Raw genomic sequence first — 22710 nt, forward strand, 5'->3', positions numbered from 1 at the left:
ACGACCACGGCCGCAAAAACAGTGGCAACCGAAACGACCTTGGCCCCAACAACAGTGGCAACCGAAACGACCCCGGCCCCAACAACAGTGGCAACCGAAACGACGACGGCCCCAACAACAGTGGCAACCGAAACGACCTCGGCCCCAACAACAGTGGAAACCGAAACGACCTCGGCCCTAACAACAGTGGCAAAAAAAACGACCTCGGCCCCGACAACAGTCGCAACCGAAACGACCACGGCCCCAACAACAGTGGCAACCGAAACGACCACGGCCGCAACAACAGTGGCAACCGAAACGACCACGGCCGCAACAACAGTGGCAACCGAAACGACCACGGCCGCAACAACAGTGGCAACCGAAACGACCTCGGCCCCAACAATAGTGGCAACCGAAACGACTACAGCCGAAACCACAACGCCAATCGATGTAAACACGGCCGTTACATCATCGGCCACCGAAGCGACCACGGCCGAAACCACCGTTGAAACCGAAGCAACCACAACCGAAAAAACATCGATCGGGTCTACTGCAGCAACCGACGCGGTGACCACAACATCGATCGGGTATACTACAGCAACTGACGCGGCGACCACAACATCGGCCGGTTCTACTGCAGCAACCGAATCGACCACAACATCGATCGTGTCTACTGCAGCAACCGACGCGGAGACAACAACATCGATCGGGTCTACAGCAGCAACAGACGCGGCGACCCCAACATCGATCGAGTCTACTGCAGCAATCGACGCGGCGACCACAACATCGGTCGGGTCTACTGCAGCAACCGACGCGGCGACCACAACATCGATCGGGTCTTCTGCAGCAACCGACGCGGCGACCGCAACATCGGACGCTTCTACTGCAGCAACCGATGCGACCACAACATCGATCGGGTCTACTGCAGCAACCGACGCGGAGACCACAACATCGGCCGCTTCTACTGCAGCAACCGATGCGACCACAACATCGATCGGGTCTACTGCAGCAACCGACGCGGCGACCACAACATCAATCGGGTCTACTACAATAACCGACGCGGCCACCACAACATCGATCGCGTCTACAGCAGCAACCGACGCGGCGACCACAACATCGATCGGGTCTACAGTAGCAACCGACGCGGCGACTACAACATCGATTGGGTCTACAACAGCAACCGACGCAACCGAAGCGGCGACCACAACATCGGCCGGTTCTACTGCAGCAACCGAAGCGACCGCAACATCGATCGGGTCTACTGCAGCAACCGACGCGGCGACCACAACATCGATCGTGTCTACTGCAGCAACCGACGCGGCGATCACAACATCGACCGGCTCTTCTGCAGCAAACGACGCGGCGACCACAACATCGATCGTGTCTACTGCAGCAACCGACGCGGCGATCACAACATCGACCGGGTCTTCTGCAGTAAACGACGCGGCGACCACAACATCGGTCGGTTCTACTGCAGCAACCCACGCGGCGACCACATCATCGGTCGGGTCTACTGCAGCAACCGACGCGGCGACCACAACATCGATCGGGTCTACTGCAGCAACCGACGCGGCGACCACAACATCGATCGGGTCTACTGCAGCAACCGACGCGGCGACCACAACATCGATCGGTTCTTCTCCAATAACCGAAGCGGCGACCACAACATCAATCGGGTCTACTGCAGCAACCCACGCGGCGACCACAACATCGATCGGATCTACAGCAGCAACCGACGCGGCGACCACAACATCGGTCGGGTCTACTACAGCAATCGACGCGGCGACCACAACATCGGTCGGGTCTACTGCAGTAACCGACGCGACCACAACATCGATCTGGTCTTCTACAATAACCGACGCGGCGACCACATCATCGGTCGGATCTACTGCAGTAACCGACGCGGCAACCACAACATCGATCGGGTCTACAGTAGCAACCGACGCGGCGACCACAACATCGATCGGGTCTACTGCAGCAACCGACGCGGCGACCACAACATCGATCGGTTCTTCTCCAATAACCGAAGCGGCGACCACAACATCAATCGGGTCTACTGCAGCAACCGACGCGGCGACCACAACATCGATCGGATCTACAGCAGCAACCGACGCGGCGACCACAGTATCGGTCGGGTCTATTGCAGCAATCGACGCGGCGACCACAACATCGGTCGGGTCTACTGCAGTAACCGACGCGACCACAACATCGATCTGGTCTTCTACAATAACCGACGCGGCGACCACATCATCGGTCGGATCTACTGCAGTAACCGACGCGGCAACCACACCATCGATCGGGTCTACAGTAGCAACCGACGCGGCGACCACAACATCGATTGGGTCTGCAGTAGCAACCGACGCGGCGACCACAACATCGATTGGGTCTACAGCAGCAACCGACGCGGCGACCACAACATCGATCGTGTCTACTGCAGCAACCGACGCGGCGATCACAACATCGACCGGGTCTACTGCAGCAAACGACGCGGCGACCACAACATCGGTCGGTTCTACTGCAGCAACCCACGCGGCGACCACATCATCGGTCGGGTCTACTGCAGCAACCGACGCGGCGACCACAACATCGGTCGGGTCTACTGCAGCAACCGACGCGGCGACCACAACATCGATCGGTTCTTCTCCAATAACCGAAGCGGCGACCACAACATCGATCGGATCTACAGCAGCAACCGACGCGGCGACCACAACATCGATCGGGTCTACTACAATAACCGACTCGGCCACCACAACATTGGTCGGGTCTACTGTAGCAACCGACGCGGCGAACACAACATCGATCGGGTCTACAGTAGCAACCGACGCGGCGAACACAACATCGGCAGGTTCTACTGCAGCAACCGAAGCGACCACAACATCGATCGGGTCTACTGCTGCAACCGAAGCGGCGACCACAACATCGATCGGGTCTACTGCAGCAACCGACGCGGCGACCACAACATCGGTCGGGTCTACTGCAGCAACCGACGCGGCGACCACAACATCGGTCGGGCCTACTGCAGCAACCGACGCGGCGACCACAACATCGATCGGGTCTACTGAAGCAACCGAAGCGGCGACCACAACATCGGTCGGGTCTACTGCAGCAACCGACGCGGCGACCACAACATCGGTCGGTTCTACTGCAGCAACCGACGCGTCGACCACAACATCGGTCGGGTCTACTGCAGCAACCGACGCGGCGACCACAACATCGGTCGGGTCTACTGCAGCAACCGACGCGGCGACCACAACATCGATCGGGTCTACTGCAGCAACCGACGCGGAGACCACAACATCGATCGGGTCTACTGCAGCAACCCACGCGGAGACCACAACATCGATCGGGTCTACTGCAGCAACCCACGCGGCGACCACAACATCGATCGGGTCTACTGCAGCAACTGACCCGGCGACCACAACATCGATCGGGTCTACTGCAGCAACTGACCCGGCGACCACAAAATCGATCGGGTCTACTGCAGCAACCGACGCGGCGACCACAACATCGATCGGGTCTACTGCAGCAACCGAAACAACAACCTCTTCTGCCGGCTCTGCATCGCCAACGGATTTAACCACAACTTTAGCCGGATCTTTTAAAACCTTTACTCCTACCACCGAAGTAATAACTACCGCGTCCTGTGGTTTCGGAAATCAAAACGTCGGGTGCCCATGTCCTGTTGGCTTTTATAGACAACAGCAAAATTGCACAGGTGAGACTAACTTCCTTCACTTTAAACATTGTTTTTCGTAAGATCAGGACATTTTCATTGGAAAATGAATTTTTAACTAAAGGCGTTATACAGGTTTTTTAAATATATTTTACCGTCTAAACTCGCTACGTTGAGTTCTGTTATCTCTATGTTCAGGTTATGTCCAACGGTTTTCTTCTTTTTTTTCGGTTTTATTAAACTCTTTATATATTTCTGTTATATCAAATGGTCGTTGTCCTGGAAGAGGTGCAAACGACTTCGAAATAGTGAGTTTTGACTGTAGTTGATCTTTGTAGTGTGATTTGGTTTTTTCAGCATGTGTAGGTAATAAGTATGGTGATAACTGCTCTTTGTCCTGTGACTGCGAGAATTCACACGCGGCCGTTGATATCCAAGCATGTAACCATGTGACCGGAATTTGTGAATGCAACTCTAAGTGGACTGGTCACCGGTGCCAGTTTGACGTAAATGAATGCATTACGGGAGCCAATAACTGCAGTTCCGAGAATAAGATTTGCAACAATATCATTGGTGGATTCGAATGCTCATTTGAGGACAAAAGCGGTTATTGTGCCGTGCCACCAGGTAAGATGCTTCATAATTTTAGTAGAATGAATTTTGAGACCGATATAATAGTAAAGATGTCTGCCTTTCACCCAATTGGTAGTGAGTTCTAGTCCAAGCTCAGATGCGATCCCATGCTCCCTCGAATGACCGAAGAAGCTGTCTCGAGCGTGGCTTTTAAAATTTGCAAAAAAACAACTAAACTTCACTGTAAAGTGAGTTTTTTAAAGAGTCATGTCATTATATTAAATGTTATTTAGCATAAACATCCATTTCAAACAACCTCAAGCTTCCTTTTATATTTTCAGAAGCAGCTTCAAATAATAAAGACGGTGAGTGATTGTCTTTCAGTGTGTAATTTTAACTAGATGACTATATCTTTATTACACTGATATTGTTATTTCGTCCTTCATGTTTAATGGTTATGAGTTTTTCTTACACGTGTACACAGCGTGAATTAATCAATTGAAAATAAGGCCATGCGATCTCTTTCCGAGATGTTCTAGGTAATCTGTGCTTAACACTGATGGAGCAAATCATATCACCACAAATGTGAACGGCCACAGCGAAATTGACTCATCAAAGCGCATGTTTGCGGTATTTTCTTTCTTAACGGTAATCGAATAAAAATACTAGCCCATCGTACGCCATTTGATTCCAGCTTTCATGTGGAATGATGTATGTCACTCTTGGTGTTGTACTTCTTGAGAACTTGGAATCGGCAATGGAGACGACCACACATTTTGCAGAACTTGCGAAAACAATTACTAAGCGGCTATTTGTAAATGGTTCTCTACAAAAAACATATCTTAAAAATGTTTGCAATGCGTAAATAATCTTTTTAAAGGAAACCGTAAAACAATGAAAATTATGCGAACGGCCACAATCGGAAATTTAACGCAAACCAAATGTTCAACCAGGTTTTCATCGAAAGAGAATGATGTATTTCGTTGGGCGGGCGGTGTGGTAGTCGGATTGGCGAGCGATCGTCAAACTAGGGATTTCCAGGAAATAACATTAGTTTTGTTCATCTTATGGACACTAAACTTGGTGCATAGTAAGAATTTGTGGAGAGCTCGCTTGGGAATACTATTTGGTACGTTCAGTCAAAGGTCAAGGTCACAGTTACTAAATAAAGATATTTCGTTGCCAGCGAATAACTACAATTGTGTTCATCATTAGAACTTTGGTTCACCGGCGATAAATTTGAGTTTTGTTCATTATATGGACATCAAACTTGGTGTATAGTATAAACAAGTAGAGAGCTCGCTTGGAATTGCTTTTGGCTTCGCTCCGTCAAAAGTCAAGGTCACCGTTCCTAAATAGTATAAATATAGAAATTTCGTGACAACAATTTCTTTCATCATATGGATACAAAACTCGGTGAAAATTAAGAACATTTTGAGAGATCGCTTGGGATTGCTTTTAGGTTGTCGGTTCCGTCAAATGTTAAGGTATACGCTACTAAAAACTTACATTTGGTATTGAATAATTTTAGTTAGGTTTGACATTTAGTGACCAAACTTTGTATATAGGAAGAGTTTATGGCGACCTTTCATGGGAGTGCGTGTGGGGCCCTAAGGACAAGGTCATTGTTACTACAAATAGAACCAGTGCTTTGGTTGGACAGCGCGATCGACAACACGCCGATTTGTATTAGAAATAATTTCACAAATGATATAATAAGTGCCTGTCAAAAGCAATAAAAAGTAAAAACAAACACAATCCCATGAAAGGTCTCCATAAACTCTTCTTAGGCCACAACAAATTGATCATTTGTTCGTCGGATTTGCCGCACCTAAAATTCGAAAAACGAAAAAAAAATAAAAAAAACTTTTTTTTTTTGCGCCCGCACATACTTTTTGGCCGCGCATATTATTATTTTTTTTACTTGTGAATTTCCTCTATTTTCTGAAGTTTTTTTACTTAAAATTTAAACCTGCAACGTCGAATTCGCCCTTTTTTGAAGGTATTTCCATGCTTTCATTCCCCGCGAGCAAACTTTCCTCGTGTCAGGACAAAATCAGGTCCGGGTTACCGCAAAACAGCCGATATTTGTTGACAGTCTTTTTTGTCCGGAATATTTTGCAGGACGCACCGTTGTTATTTATTTCCGGTATAAATTTGCAGGATACTTTCAGTTTTCGTAAATGTAAAATACACATTTTAATTGAACATCAGTGTCATAGTCAATGGATTATAGTCTTCAGTAAACAACAACAGTTTCACAGCGTCGAAGACAATAATTATTTATGTGTGTTTTAAGTAATTCATTGTTTTGTACTCAAAATTTAGTGTTAAATAATAACTAAATCAGATTTTGAGTGCAAAACTTATATTAAAATACACGGACACTCGACTTACAACAAATGAACATGTTTCCGTGAGTTATTTTTTAAATTCTAAAATGCATTTCTCTGAGTTTTTAATTCTCAATGTCAAAGTCACTACAACCTTATCATTTGCTTCAAGAAGTTCAAATATAGACCTGACCCAATTTTTGGAAATGCTCAAATGATGAATTACTCTTACCAGTCTAAAAAAATATTTTGTGATAGTATTAAGTTACGGGATGAATACAATAGTTTTCTTTTTGGTCTTCGAATAATTGCACGTTACTATGAGGAATGTTGTCTTTACAATATATCCATGCTTAAATTGAAGTTAATAGTAAAGCACTGGATCTTATTGCCATTTTTTTATATATTGAGACAGATTTTCATGTGATACAATCAAAACCTTTTAATTTATATTTAAACTAAGAACCTATGTTTGCAATTAAAATTAAGCATTTCTTGACATATTGCATGATATATTTGGTAAGAAATAAACTTTTTATATATTTTTTTTTAATTTTTCGCCTTGCGCTCGCCTCTGAATTGCCTGAAATTTTAAAAAAAAGTATTTTAAATTTTTTTTCGCTCGCTCGCTCCTACTTTTTTTGGGCAAAATCCGTAGAACAAATGATCAGTTTGTTGTGGCCTTACATACTAATTTTGGTCGCAATTTGTCAAGCCTAAATAAAGTTAACTAAGTAACTAAACCGCTTTTCTATTTTAGTAACAATGACCTTGAACCTAGGGGCCCTAAACGCAATCCCATGAAAGGTCTCTATAAATTCTTTCTCTATAAAAAGTTTGATTTCAATATGTCAAACCTAACTAAAGGTCTATAGTTTCAACCATTTTTCTTATGTTAGTAACAGTGACCTTGAACTTGACCATAGGCACCTCAAACGCAATTCATTATAAGGTTTCCTTATACCCTTCCTATTTACCAAGTGTGGTCACTATAATAGTACATGTATGTAAAACCTAACCTAAATAGACTGTGAGGGGAAAAGGGTCCTCCCCAGGGGTAATTTTGTAGACCATGATTTTATGAAAGTGTTTCATCTTACAAACATTTTAAGACATGCTTCCGTCTTGGCCGTTGTGGCGTTTGGAAACTACAGCATTTTAAAGTTGATTTACAAATAATATTCACTTTTCGAACTTGTAAAATACTGTCGTTTTATAAAAGAAAAAGTGTAGAAAACTGTTTTAATTCAATAATATATGACGTAATAGTTTTTCAGCTAAAAGCAAAGATGTTTCATGACTCACTATACTGTAATTTACGTTACTTCAAAACTCGCAATATTTTATGACGAAAAACAAGCATCAAAATAATCTGCATCGATTTGATGAGAAATCTTTAATTAGACATTAAACTTCAGACAGTACTGATGAATAAGACATAATGTCAAGTAAAACTTTCACATTTATATTACGTTACATCATCAGAAAAGTATGTTGGCTGTTTATACATATTCAACAAATATTGCCTGCAATAAGCATTAATTGTCATTTTGCAATCCTATCTATGCAGTGATCCTTGTTTATGGCACAAATTCAAATTGCAAATATTATTCAGAAAACAATCACATTTTCTGATAAATGTGCATGAAGAATACGCTACTTTGTAAAACAATACGTTACAAACATTTTCTAAAGTAAACAGGACTAGATTTATTAACTTCACACTTTACATCACATTTTTAATCTGTTATGCAAGTTAAATTGCAAAAACAAGATGAACAACCTTTTTAAATATAAATTAAGTTATATGACAAAAATACTAATCTGCATTATACAATACTCTTCTCCAATTTCAATTACATGACTTTACATTTTGACTTGATAAGTCATAATATACCACCCCTAGACATTTTATGTTGATGGACTAGAAATATCAATTACTGTTTTTAAATGGGAAAAATATTGAATCTGTCAATTGTAGTTCACGCTACCAGTGTTAACAAGAATATCCATGCAACGGGACTATTTAATTATAATTGTACACACTATGTTACAAATCACAGTCTAGAAATTTGCTGTACACCCTCGTGTGTTCCTTTACATGTAGTTATCTTACATGATAACATTAAAACAACTTGACATTTGTTAACATTACGTGTCATATACGTGACAAACTGTAATGCTCATACATCTTACCAATTTTGCATAATTTACATAAAAAAAATCTCTACACGTTTTTAGAATCATACATTATAGTTAAATTTGGAAAAAAACATTCTGCAATCAATGAAGTCAAGCACATTGTAACCTCATTCATTGATCGTAATACTTTTAAAGATGTACTCTAACTCCCAAATATGATTTACCACACATAATACAAATGTTTTAATAAACCAAAAAGGATAAATAAATGTTGAAAACTATTGTTCTTATGGAGATTGCGGAGTGTAATTTGAAATGAAGGTGCAGACAACACGGTGTTTCTACATTATGAGACGAAAATAGATCACAGTAAATCTTTAGTACTCACCAATCCCAGAAAACTGCATGTTAAGATATTAAATACACTGTTACAATCTTGTTATCAGTAAATACTATTTTCCAAAAATGCATTATTGCGTAAGTTACAAAAGAAAAGGGTTTTCACTCAAAATCTATGTCTGTTATACATGTGTTTGTATTGATTTTGAATAAGAGTGTCACGATAACCGATATGCTCGTAATATAGCATCATCCTGCTCTAGTTTGTATCAGCTTCATCATCAAATACGATGTCAGTCATATTATCAAGCTCCACTTCCTTATCGCCCTTTTCCGAGTCACTGTAATTTTCTTCTTCCCTAGTAAACACACTAATTTCTTGTGAATGAATCTTACCACATGTCCACACGTTTTCGATAATACTTCCAACCACTTAAATTCTTATTTCAAAGTCGTAGTGGGTAATTTGCATGGGCGTTTTGCCACACGTACAGTTGGTAGTTGACCTGCTGATCATGCATTTTAAGGGGTGCTCTATAACTCATGTTGATACTGTTATACGAGTCTAGAGAGAAACCTTGAGAACCTAGGTTCTTTTTTGCAGAATATGTCATATCTCAATTTGTTCATTTGTGTATATTTTGGATTACCATTCAGCAGACACAGAGTTTAGACAGTGAAGCCATTTGGAATTGGCAATACTCCTTTTCTAGGATTTAAAGGGGCGCCATTGTTGTATCACACCTTGTGAAGCTATGAATGGCTTATATTACTGAACAATATCTTCTTCTTTGTATTGACCCATTTCATTTCCGAAGAAAAATCGCCGCTTGTTACCTACACCAGTATGAAAAAAACTGAAATACCTCGCATAAACCACTAGGGCTCTGGAGATCTAAAAATGAACGTTTTTATGTCTGCCTCTTGTTAGGATGAAAATTATGCCTCCTTATGAAATATTTGAACATTGGCATCTTCATGACTTGTAAGATTTTAACATATTTCTCTTAGAACAACAGGGTCTCAAAACTTTTCTGGAAAAACGTCAATTTTACACTGGTCGAAAAGTAAACATGACATTTAGGTTACTAGTATGTCATTGTTGCCCATAAAAACCATCCATCCGTAGGAGTTCTTGTTACGGGGCCAGATATCAAGAATGTTGGCGCAGTTCTTTTTTTGCATTCAACTCCTTGAATAAATCAAGGTAACCAACCAGCTTTTCGAATGTATCAGGTACTCATGGTAGGCTTTGAAGTGTTGCATTGCCGACAAATATATGAACAACATCCCCACATGGTTTTAAAAGGCATTATATCAGCATTTGCTAAGGACCATGAAACTTAACCATAGGAAAAGGGCAGTTTTGTTTACAATTAGATTGTTAATGAACTCATCCATAGTTGCCTGGCCGGTTCCATGGGCACAAATTTAAATCTAATTTATCTTACAAAATTAAGTTTTTCCACTTATTTATCAAGTTATGTTTATGTTTGTAAACTGCATTTTAATGAATTTTTCACGCTGTATTGAATACGAATTAAAAATATCTATTTTATATGACTTTTTATAATTTCTGTTGAACAAATACATATGTTTTTAAATTATTGTGTTTTAACATTTAATTGATTGCAACTTTATTTGATCTTACCCATTTGCTACATGAAACTTTACAATTACATTCAAATATTTTGCCTAAGTAACGTAATCATAGTTATGTAGGTTTTTTCACTGGTCCAAAATAGAAATAAAACCAGAATATAATGTGTTCATAACTAAAGTGATTAATTGTGTAAAGGGTATTAATAATTTACCAGCATCAATTTACCAGCATCTTTCTTATGATTGTGCAGATAACGAGTGCGTAAATTACACACTCGTTATCTGCACAATTATAAGAAAGTTTAGGGATTTATTGATTAAATGGTCTAATACGTATTTAAAATATGGCATACCTCTTTCATCAAGCAAAATAACATTACTTTATTTGTATAAGCACTCTGTGTAACATATTATTTCTATAAAAACGTTCCATATGTTACGTTTTAACAGTAACGTTATTTACACCGATCCGCGCGGAATGAATTATTGGAAAACCTTCATAAAACTTAAGAACGATGATTTACCAACTTTCATCTCATAAACAATCATTATACATAAAAGAAATAGTACAGATAAAACCAAAAGTAAGGGTAACGTAGTTTAAAAGTCCGTTACTCACTTATGCCTCCTCCCTTAAAGAGTAAACATATCTCATTTTGTGGTGTTTCGCTTAAGCTTTAAGAAAATCATAACCTTCAAAATTACCCCTGGAGGGGAGGGGGGAGCAGGGTCAATTGGGAGCTTAAGGTCTAAAATATGTTTGTGATTTTGACGCCGCTCTCCAGCCGGCCCGCCCGAAAAACGACGTACGTCATTCTTATTACCAGGTTTCACATTGTGAAAACCTGGTTAAAATATAAAACTGTGTCTGTCAAAAGCAAAAAAATATAAGTTAAAAAATAAGGTAAAGCAAGGGCAATGATTTGTATGTATGGTTAATATGAAGTTTTGAAACATTTTTGTAAGAGGACATCAATAACTGTGCGAAGTATTAGGTCAATTGAATGAAAGGTATAGTGGTCATTAGTAAAACTCCCAATTTGCCCTAAAATTTAAACCTGACACAATGTGCCCGAAAACTATAACCTAAGTTCGTAAGTCAATCAAGGGCCCTAATTTGTATCAATGATAATATGGAGTTATATAACCTCATTGTTTGATAGTCCTAACAACTATGTCCAGTATTAGGTGAATTGAATGAAGGGCATTGGAGTTGCCAACTTGCCCTAAAACTTTAACCGGACGCCGACGCCGACACCGACGCGGGGGCGAGTACTAAAGCCTTCAAATTCTTAGTCCAGCTAAGACGGTTGGTACTTAATAACTTAAGTGTTGACAGAAGTGTTCAGTTTAGTTGATACTTGGCAAAGTTATGGCCTCTTAAATATGGTCATCTCGGCAATTATAGGGAAATACACGGGAAAGTCGGCTCCTTTTAACAAGTTATAGAATAAAAGAAAAAAAATATTGAGATTTTATAATAGTTACAGTTCCCCCATTATTAGTTATAAGCCTGTGATTTTTTTTGTATCTTTGGGTAATCGATGAAAGGTGCGTTGCCATAGGGGGTGAGGGGCATAACGACGCACTCTGCTCCTGTGGTCGTACACATTGGTAGTGACGTCACAATTCTTAATCCCTAGGAATAAGTGTAACCCGGAATTCACATAAAGCCGGTGCGAATAAAAAATATATTCAGGCTATTAAAATGCATAGATATATGATTCTATTACTTTTGAAGTAGCGGGTGCTATTAAAACGGTACAACGTTGTCTGTACCAAAACGGAACATTGTTGTTTGTACCGTAGTATTTACTGAATGTTTATGATTTCCGGCTAGCACGGTTAAGTTATAACTAACATATTGCTCGTGAGCCGTGTTCTGACGGTCGCTGTTTCGCTCAACTGCACTGTAAATTGTACACCAGTTCCGTAGGCAAAAAAAATGTTCTTTCTATATCCTTTATGTACGTGCCTACATATTTTAGATTTCAACCTCAAGCGTGGTGTAAAGGCGGTGTATATATACTTTGTAATCAAGGCGCCGAAAAAGGCTGTGCCGCTCAACTGCACTGTTCCCGAGTCTGTCGGCCCCCTGGCTGTCAATATTCGACTACAGGTAAGTCCTGTACCGATATCCATGTACATACATTTCTTTTCATAAATGTGCCTTGTTTCCCTCCTGTAGGAGGCGTTTCATTGTATATATCGTTAGTGAAATACTGAAAATTCAAACTACATTCAACTCCGAATAACGGTGTACCCGTATTATGTCACCTTGTCCTGAACCTGGTAACTGTCTCTATGACTGTATTATGTCACCTTGTACTGAGCCTGGTAGCTGTCTCTATGACTGTATTATGTCACCTTGTCCTGAACCTGGTAACTGTCTCTATGACTGTATTATGTCACCTTGTACTGAGCCTGGTAACTGTCTCTATGACTGTATTATGTCACCTTGTCCTGAACCTGGTAACTGTCACTATGACTGTATTACGTCACCTTGTCCTGAATCTGGTAACTGTCTCTATGACTGTATTATGTCACATTGTCCTGAACCTGGTAGTTGTCTCTATGACTGTATTATGTCACCTTGTACTGAGCCTGGTAACTGTCTCTATGACTGTATTATGTCACCTTGTCCTGAACCTGGTAACTGTCTCTATGACTGTATTATGTCACCTTGTCCTGAACCTGGTAGCTGTCTCTATGACTGTATTATGTCACCTTGTACTGAACCTGGTAGCTGTCTCTATGACTGTATTATGTCACCTTGTCCTGAACCTGGTAGCTGTCTCTATGACTGTATTATGTCACCTTGTACTGAACCTGGTAACTGTCTCTATGACTGTATTATGTCACCTTGTCCTGAACCTGGTAACTGTCACTATGACTGTATTACGTCACCTTGTCCTGAATCTGGTAACTGTCTCTATGACTGTATTATGTCACATTGTCCTGAACCTGGTAGTTGTCTCTATGACTGTATTATGTCACCTTGTACTGAGCCTGGTAACTGTCTCTATGACTGTATTATGTCACCTTGTCCTGAACCTGGTAACTGTCACTATGACTGTATTACGTCACCTTGTCCTGAATCTGGTAACTGTCTCTATGACTGTATTATGTCACCTTGTCCTGAACCTGGTAACTGTCACTATGACTGTATTATGTCACCTTGTCCTGAACCTGGTAGTTGTCTCTATGACTGTATAATGTCACCTTGTCCTGAACCTGGTAACTGTCTCTATGACTGTATTACGTCACCTTGTCCTGAATCTGGTAACTGTCTCTATGACTGTATTATGTCACCTTGTCCTGAACCTGGTAACTGTCACTATGACTGTATTATGTCACCTTGTCCTGAACCTGGTAACTGTCTCTATGACTGTATTATGTCACCTTGTCCTGAACCTGGTAGCTGTCTCTATGACTGTATTATGTCACCTTGTCCTGAACCTGGTAACTGTCTCTATGACTGTATTATGTCACCTTGTCCTGAATCTGGTAACTGTCTCTATGACTGTATTACGTCACCTTGTCCTGAACCTGGTAACTGTCTCTATGACTGTATTATGTCACCTTGTCCTGAGCCTGGTAGCTGTCTTTATGACTGTATTATGTCACCTTGTACTGAGCCTGGTAGCTGTCTCTATGACTGTATTATGTCACCTTGTCCTGAACCTGGTAACTGTCTCTATGACTGTATTATGTCACCTTGTACTGAACCTGGTAGCTGTCTCTATGACTGTATTATGTCACCTTGTCCTGAACCTGGTAACTGTCTCTATGACTGTATTATGTCACCTTGTACTGAGCCTGGTAACTGTCTCTATGACTGTATTATGTCACCTTGTCCTGAACCTGGTAACTGTCACTATGACTATATTACGTCACCTTGTCCTGAACCTGGTAACTGTCTCTATGACTGTATAACGTCACCTTGTCCTGAACCTGGTAACTGTGTCTATGACTGTATTATGTCACCTTGTCCTGGACCTGGTAACTGTCTCTATGACTGTATTACGTCACCTTGTCCTGAACCTGGTAACTGTCTCTATGACTGTATTATGTCACCTTGTCCTGAACCTGGTAGCTGTCTCTATGACTGTATTATGTCACCTTGTCCTGAACCTGGTAGCTGTCTCTATGACTGTATTATGTCACCTTGTACTGAACCTGGTAGCTGTCTCTATGACTGTATTATGTCACCTTGTCCTGAACCTGGTAGCTGTCTCTATGACTGTATTATGTCACCTTGTACTGAACCTGGTAGCTGTCTCTATGACTGTATTATGTCACCTTGTCCTGAACCTGGTAACTGTCTCTATGACTGTATTACGTCACCTTGTCCTGAACCTGGTAGCTGTCTCTATGACTGTATTACGTCACCTTGTCCTGAACCTGATAGTTGTCTCTATGACTGTATTATGTCACCTTGTCCTGAACCTGGTAGCTGTCTCTATGACTGTATTACGTCACCTTGTCCTGAACCTGGTAGCTGTCTCTATGACTGTATTATGTCACCTTGTACTGAACCTGGTAGCTGTCTCTATGACTGTATTATGTTACCTTGTCCTGAACCTGGTAGTTGTCTCTATGACTGTATTTCGTCACCTTGTCCTGAACCTGGTAGCTGTCTCTATGACTGTATTATGTCACTTTGTCCTGAACTTGGTAACTGTCTCCATATTTAAAATAAAATAATTATTATATTGGCGTCACCATATCATCAAATATTCTTTTGTTTGTTGTACTGTTGTTATGTGTTGTTGTTGTCGATGATGTTGGTGTTGTTGTAGTTGTGTTTTTTCATTTTTTTAACATGCTTGTTTTATTTTTCCAGTTGGACGCTTACATGGCTCGGTATATGGGGAACATCCCGTTCAAGCTCACTATACGATACATGAGAATGTGAGTTGTATTTTACATAAAGAATCATTTCTCTGTACTATCTAATACAAAGTAATTATATTCCAAAAGACTCACACTGCCAGGTACAGGACCGTATTTGTTCAAGTAACCTTATAATCAGAACGCTGACTGAGATGAAGCGTTCAGACAATGTTGCTTACTCGGCATCCAAGACGATTTAAGGAAATATTTTCTCTCTTCAGTGGAAGCATTCAAGTTAACGCAACCATAGAGAAACCGGACACGTTGGAAGCGTCACAGAGATTCTCCGAGGCATTCTTCGCATTGGATGACGCTACATTCAGTATTGACGGCGTTCCGTATAACACATCCGCTATTGCACTCAACAACACTCCAAGTCAGTAACGAAAACCAAACCATTCAATAATACTTGATATATGTAAAGGGTGCTACATATTAGTTTAATTTTGATTGCATTTTTTCTACCGTTTATTGTTTTACTGATGACACCCTATTACGCGGTAGTTAGAAAGAGTCCTTCATATATTAGGTCAGTTCTGCATATATAATAAGTATAAAACCCCTTGGGAATTGCACCCGAATTTATTAAGGGGGCACCCCAGACAAGGTATTGATAGTGAATGTGTAAATCATAAAGAGGATGAACATCAATAATTAACTTTAGATTCCATAATGTTCGTAAAAAGACATCAATATCGAAAAAAATGACTTTTTGTACAAAACATGCATCTTAAACCTAGTAGAAAATCAAATTGAAGAACTCATGAAATAAACGACTAAAAAGTAATTTTGTTAGGCTGCATAACGAACAGAGCTTTACCAAGAGCATCTAAGAGTCTTAAGAGAAACATTCCCTGGTGGAAGTTTAAGACTAATAAACAATAAAGTCATTTATAAAATGTTAATTCAGGTGGTCAGCACATGATTGCAAGTGCATGTATAAAATTATATACAATGCTTTAATTTTAAGTACGGATATATATCTTTAATTTAGGCCAAGAAATTTTAGTCTTTAGTCTTTCAGAGATATAATACCTCCCTCACGTAACATGGATTTTTTCTAACGAGAACTTACGGATACCCAACTCGTAGTCAATCGCAAGTATCCATAAATAACTCGCACCAACTCGCAGACACTTTTAAGGATCCCTGAAAGGAGAGGCAAAGAGTTTGACTTGTCAAAACACTTCTTATGATTCTCCACGGATTGATTGTTGCCCTAAATAACTCGTAACAATCCGTAAGTATTGTAAACCGCTCGCAACAACACGTAACCAGGCTGTAAACTGCTCGGTAGAATCCGTTAATGACTTGTAACGATTATTCTGACGTGTTTTTACTGTTAGTTAATGACTGGTTTACGGACTAACTCCTAACTATTTGTAACATCACGTAAACAGGTCGTTCCTTACACGCAAAAGCTTCGATGAATAGTAACATTTCGTTATTTACTCGTAATATACCGTAAAAAGCTTGTAAAATACCCGTTGCTCGTTGTCATCCGTGACAACTCGTGACATCTCGTGGAATTTTGCCGTAAATACATCGTAATAACTCGTAATAAACCGTAAATAGCTCGTAATAATTCGTAACAAAATCTTAAATCGGTCGTATAAGTGGCCAAATCGTTAGGATCCGTGAATTTGTGCGGTCTGTAAAGACTCGTAAGAAAAATCCGTGTATGTGAAGGGGGCAAAATGTAAAAAAGGGAGGTACACTGATTATTTTATATTTTAATTTCTAAACTTAACTCATTATGTACATAAACTATTTTCAATTGACACGTTAAAATATCTTTACGTAATTTCATAGGAATTTATTTGATTGGTCTTGAAATTATCTAATGAATTCAATTCTCCGTACACTTATACTTTTTCGGATAAGAAAGAGAAAAAACATTCAATGTCTTTAATAAAAATAGATATATGCGACAACGCCTGTAAAACATAGCCTGCCAGTACCCTCCTTTTACAATGTTCATGTACAAACAATGTGATTTATTGGTGTGTATGTAGGTAGATGTTTTTGTCTCTCAAATTATGACGAAGTAAGAAAGCGATACAAAACTCTTAAGACTTCATACTTCATAAAATAAGCATATGTTGATAATGTTCCGATGCGTATCAAAGTTTTTTAACTTCATATGTTGTGTAATATTATATATTATATTTTATCTATGACTGTTGTCAAGATCTGCAAATGTTTAGAGCTTGATGGCAAATTATTGATGCGGAATATTTTCATGAATTAAATGTTATACACTGCAAGGGCGGCTCCAGGATTGTTTACGCTAGAGGGGTCGTAACATAGGGGCACATCCTTTTGGCGTTCGACCTTTAAATAGTTCAACCTGTTGGCAGGGTGGACTTATGGGTGTGGTGGCGGTGTCGGTGCTCCCCAAAGAAAAATGTTAATTTTAGTCCGAAATGGAGAATTTTGAGCGTACGTGTTACTGTTTTATCCAATATTGACATCGAGAGTAAACTTGGACGATTATATTGCCCCTCCCCCCCCCCCTGTATCATTTAGTGCACTGGTGACTCCTTATTATTTGAACTAAAAAGCCAATACTTTTGACAACTTTTAAGCATCAACATATGCGTTGCAATGCCGGAACGCCCATCCTTAGAGTTGTACATGTGTGTTTCTTTATCAGTCGTTACCGGTGGAGGGACGCCGGAGGACGTGTGTCGGGTCTTCCTACTTGACCGTGGTCAGTGCCCGGACAATGGCGTGTGTACTGTGGTGGACGGAACGCCCAGCTGTTTGTAAGCAGGTTTACGTGTGTGACAATATACTTTAACATAAATACGTAAGTCGGCTAATGGAAAAGGGAAAAATCGTAATTTAAGATAATTTATCGGACTTTGTTTCCCCTTAACCACTGAAATTATCAGGTAGAATAACCATACCTTGATCATACTTGTTATTTTATTCGGAAATCGAGACGCCTAATGATTCCTTTTTCCAAACTAAAAAACACATTATATCAAGCCAAAAAGAAAGAAAAAAAACACAATTGTAATACTATAGCTACTATAAAAGTCGTTATTATTTCAGCCCGGCACAGGTTGACGACGGTGAGAAACTTGTCCTTGGCCTGGCTATAGGGATACCTCTCTTCTTCCTCGCCTGCCTAGCCCTTGTGTTGTGTGCATTGCTCTTATACCGGCGACGCATGCAAAAACATGCAGACAATTCAAGTTCGTTCACAGAGAGGTACGCAGTACGCATAGTATGATACGCCAGAAGACGATCGCTCCGATAGTTCAGTGGTAGAGCGCAGTTTTAGTAGACAAAGTATGATACGACAGACGACCGCTCCGATAAGTCAGTGGTAGAGCGCAGTTTTAGTAGGCATAATATGATGCCCTAGAAGACGGCCGCTCGGGTAGTTCAGTAGTAGAGCGCAGTTTTAGTAGGCATAGTATGATGCCTTAGACGACGACCGCTTCGATAGTTCAGTGGTAGAGCGCAGTTTTAGTAAGCATAGTATGATGCCCTAGACGACGACCGTTTCGATAGTTCAGTGGTAGAGCGCAGTTTTAGTAGGCATAGTATAATGCCCAAGACGACGACCGCTTCGATAGTTCAGTGGTAGAGCGCAGTTTTAGTAGGCATAGAAGAAGAAGAAGAAGAAGAAGAAGAAGAAGAAGAAGAAGAAGATTTATTCATAGCATAAATAATACAAAATACACATTTGAAATAGGCCAACATGACCCTTGATCAAATCAAATTAATACACCAAATTGTGATTGCGAACAGGTACATATAAATGTATATTCATTAAATAACAATTTTATCTACAACTTACAAATGATACTATTCATAATTCATAATCTAGTAAATACATATGATAAATTATTTATATAATGGAAATAAATTTTGCTAAGCGAGCTATCCTCGGATTCATTATTACCTATGCCCGGGTTTTACCGCATACCGGAAAAGTACAAGCGTTATCAAAATAATGCGTTACCACATGTCTTGAGAATTATTGTAAAATTGGAATAAACTACAGTGTGTCATTCATAAAAAACTGTTGGAAATAGTTGTTTGAGTGATATTTCATATTCCGAGGATAACTAAAAGTGGAGAAAGTAAAAACTAAGTTGGATATATTGTATTTATCTTAACGCAAGAGACAGGGTCTACATGTATATACATCAGTTTTGTCCAGTGTAAAAGTCGGCGCAATGAATGAACATAGTATAATGCCCTAAACGACGACCGCTTCGATAGTTCAGTGGTAGAGCGCAGTTTTAGTAGGCATAGTATGATGCCCTAGACGAGGACCGCTCCGATAGTTCAGTGGTAGAGCGCAGTTTTAGTAGAATTTGAGGTATTCAGATGGTCACGTGATATACAAACATTGTGATGACGTTGTGCGCGCTAAATTTAGATTATACTAAAAGTAACTTTCGGTTGTGTTGCATTTTGGAATCGTGATAAATGCATTTTTCGGGTGGTTGGAGGGGGAGGGTTAAAATGTTAAAATGGATAAGATAGTCTTTGGACTAAAACATAATTTGACTTTAAATATACACTCTTACTCCCAAATAAGATACATCGGAAAGGATTAATAAAAATCGAAAGCAATGGTTCTTATTAAGGATACCGTGTTTAATTTTAAAGAAAGGTAAAGAAAAACGGTATTTCTGAGACGATAGATGATCACTGTAAATTGTTTAGCTCTTACCAGTCATTTAATACTTTTGCGTTTTCAGCTATTAAATACACGGTTACAATCTTGTTACCAGTAATTAATATGTTCCATAAATGTATTATTTAGTAAGTGGTAAAAGGTTTATAATTGAAAATGTTTGTTTGTTATACATGTGTATATATTGATTTTAGATATAAAAAAATGTCACTTTAATATATACAAATAAACATGAAATAACGTTTATATTTCAAACACTTTGTTGCAGCACGCATGGCGTGAATCCGTTCTTATCGGGTCACTACGTGGCGGGGTTCTTCCCCGGACACATGGCCACGAGGCTACACCGGAGAGATTTTTCCCCTTTCCATCCCCCGCAGTGGGAGGAGGACTCAGCATCCACTTCCAGGAGTTCCGATTCTGTATATTCAGGCAAGTTTAATGGCACAAGAAAACGAATGTTCACATCTTTACCTATAAAAAGAGTTATATTTTAAGTCCGGTTGCTTTTCGTTACACTTGTAACATATTTTGTGGACTTGTATATATACCACCAAACTTTAAAGGTACAATATGTCAGATCATGTTATGGCAGATACAGTCTTAAGAATTATGTATTCATTGAATTCAACCAACAAATAAGCTAGTTTTCTGGTAGCTTCATTAACCTTAATACAACTATAAGGCCTGATGAACCCAAGTAATTTTAGTATCATTTAAAACGCATTTGCTTGCTCTCTAAGGTAGATGAACCACACATGAAGATTTTACAGTGACTGTGTATACATGTATTTGCTCTTTACAAATGTAAATAACAAAGTTTGCAATGTTTGAAGGCCAAAAGCATATTTGTTATATTATTTTCGGTAAATGTTTAACATGTTCTTTTTCTGCCACAAAACCCTTTCAAGTGATGCCAAACTGATATGGGGTCACAAACATCAAACACCATCCCAAAATCACATATTTGTTGGTCGGATTCCAAAAAAAGATTTAACTTAAATAACGTAAATCCAAAGCTGAAAATAATCCAAAAGAGCTTGCTTGCGTCCGTATCATATCAGTACAATGTACACATAACGGGATGACGTAGTGCACATAAAGTAATCCACACGTGCACGTTCTCCTACAAGTTTATAACGATTTACGACTGTAAAGCGCATAACACCTAATGTACAGAATCGATCTGACAAACTTTACCTTTAAAATGTATTGAATTTTTCATTTTGAAGGAAACAACGAAACTGAAATTGTATAGGAGTAATTCTGATTATTCCCTACAGAAAACAAGCAAAGTCACTCATTTTCGTGGGATTTCCTGTACAATGGCGGATATCTTCGAGACGACGTGAGTAGGGCTATAATTACATCTCTCCGGCTCTTATTAAGTCATATTATTAGTTATTCATTATTTTGATGAACTTTACATTCTGAATGTCTTGGTTTTGAATGAGTGGCGTGCCTTTTCCAGTGAACGTGATCTAGTTAGCTAAAATTCTGACACATTATCTCAAATTTATTTTCAGTACCATATAAAAAGACCAGAATTACGAACATGACGTGTCAGCAGGCTTACAACACTACTCAAGTCAAGACATATCGCCAGCTTACTACAAATTCGATCAAATCGGCTTTTAAGTGTATTCGACGTTGACGAAAAAAAATCGCACTTGATTTTCGTAAATGAGCTAACGGGAGTTCCGGTTTTTCATATTTCGTTTAAGTGCTGACCAGTGTCGTCAACGATGGAGTCCTATATGTTATTTTACACAAATTTGAACTCATCCCTTTGGGACAAAAAGTCATAAACTAGCAATTTTCATTATCAGAGCAGCTATTGTATTGTTACAAGCTCACTTCTACGAGTAGATTAATGGACCATTAGCAGGCATTACTTTAAAAGGACCGGTCATAATTATATAGCTTTATGGTGGATATTCATGTGTTCTTTTATATACGTGGCTTATTTATAATTGATAAAAATGAATACATTATGTTTGCTTGAGGCGTGATCTACATGTATTTGTTCAGGGTCCTCGATATATCGATTGAAAAAATAACATCGTTAGTATTCAATTTTGGTGTGGCCTTTTTGCGAGTGTATTACATCTTTATTCAAGGTAGTTATGTAATTAGAACCGAATCACACATGAATACGCCGTGATCAATATCTAAATGACACTAAAACCTCTCCTTGCTATTTAACATGTTTTTCCTATTTAAAGATGTATTCAATAAAACATAAAAATTGTTGAGTCAAGCATCGTCTGAAATGCAATTCATTTCACCTTTGAGAAAGCACTTTTACAGCGTTCCATTGTACAATGCAGTCAAATAACATTATCTATGATTCATCCACAAGACCCGCCTTAACATTAAGGTCATAAAGACTTTTTCCCTACTGAAGGCATTTATTTCAAGCTTTATTCACTTCCATCCAAAATACAATTCACTTTATTTTAAGGGAGATAATCAGGTGACAGTGAGTCACGGTTCTTTTAATGTGCGCG

General features: G+C 39.7%; 1 protein-coding gene across 1 annotated transcript in view; it reads left to right on the forward strand.

Annotated features, from left to right (window-relative positions):
- The window catches only part of LOC128235972 (uncharacterized), a 39258-nt gene extending 16803 nt beyond the window's left edge, over positions 1–22455 (forward strand). The window contains exons 7-17 of the mRNA XM_052950756.1: positions 407–3694; positions 4010–4279; positions 4567–4590; positions 12630–12760; positions 15488–15555; positions 15759–15913; positions 18194–18305; positions 18598–18756; positions 20469–20632; positions 21484–21548; positions 21727–22455. Coding sequence (XP_052806716.1) covers positions 407–3694; positions 4010–4279; positions 4567–4590; positions 12630–12760; positions 15488–15555; positions 15759–15913; positions 18194–18305; positions 18598–18756; positions 20469–20632; positions 21484–21548; positions 21727–21759 — 4469 coding nt within the window. The 3' untranslated portion in view covers positions 21760–22455. The remainder of the gene's footprint in view (positions 1–406; positions 3695–4009; positions 4280–4566; positions 4591–12629; positions 12761–15487; positions 15556–15758; positions 15914–18193; positions 18306–18597; positions 18757–20468; positions 20633–21483; positions 21549–21726) is intronic.
- The last annotated feature ends 255 nt before the right edge of the window (positions 22456–22710 follow it).

This window comes from Mya arenaria, chromosome 5, assembly GCF_026914265.1.
Source record: "Mya arenaria isolate MELC-2E11 chromosome 5, ASM2691426v1".
NCBI lineage: Eukaryota > Metazoa > Mollusca > Bivalvia > Myida > Myidae > Mya > Mya arenaria.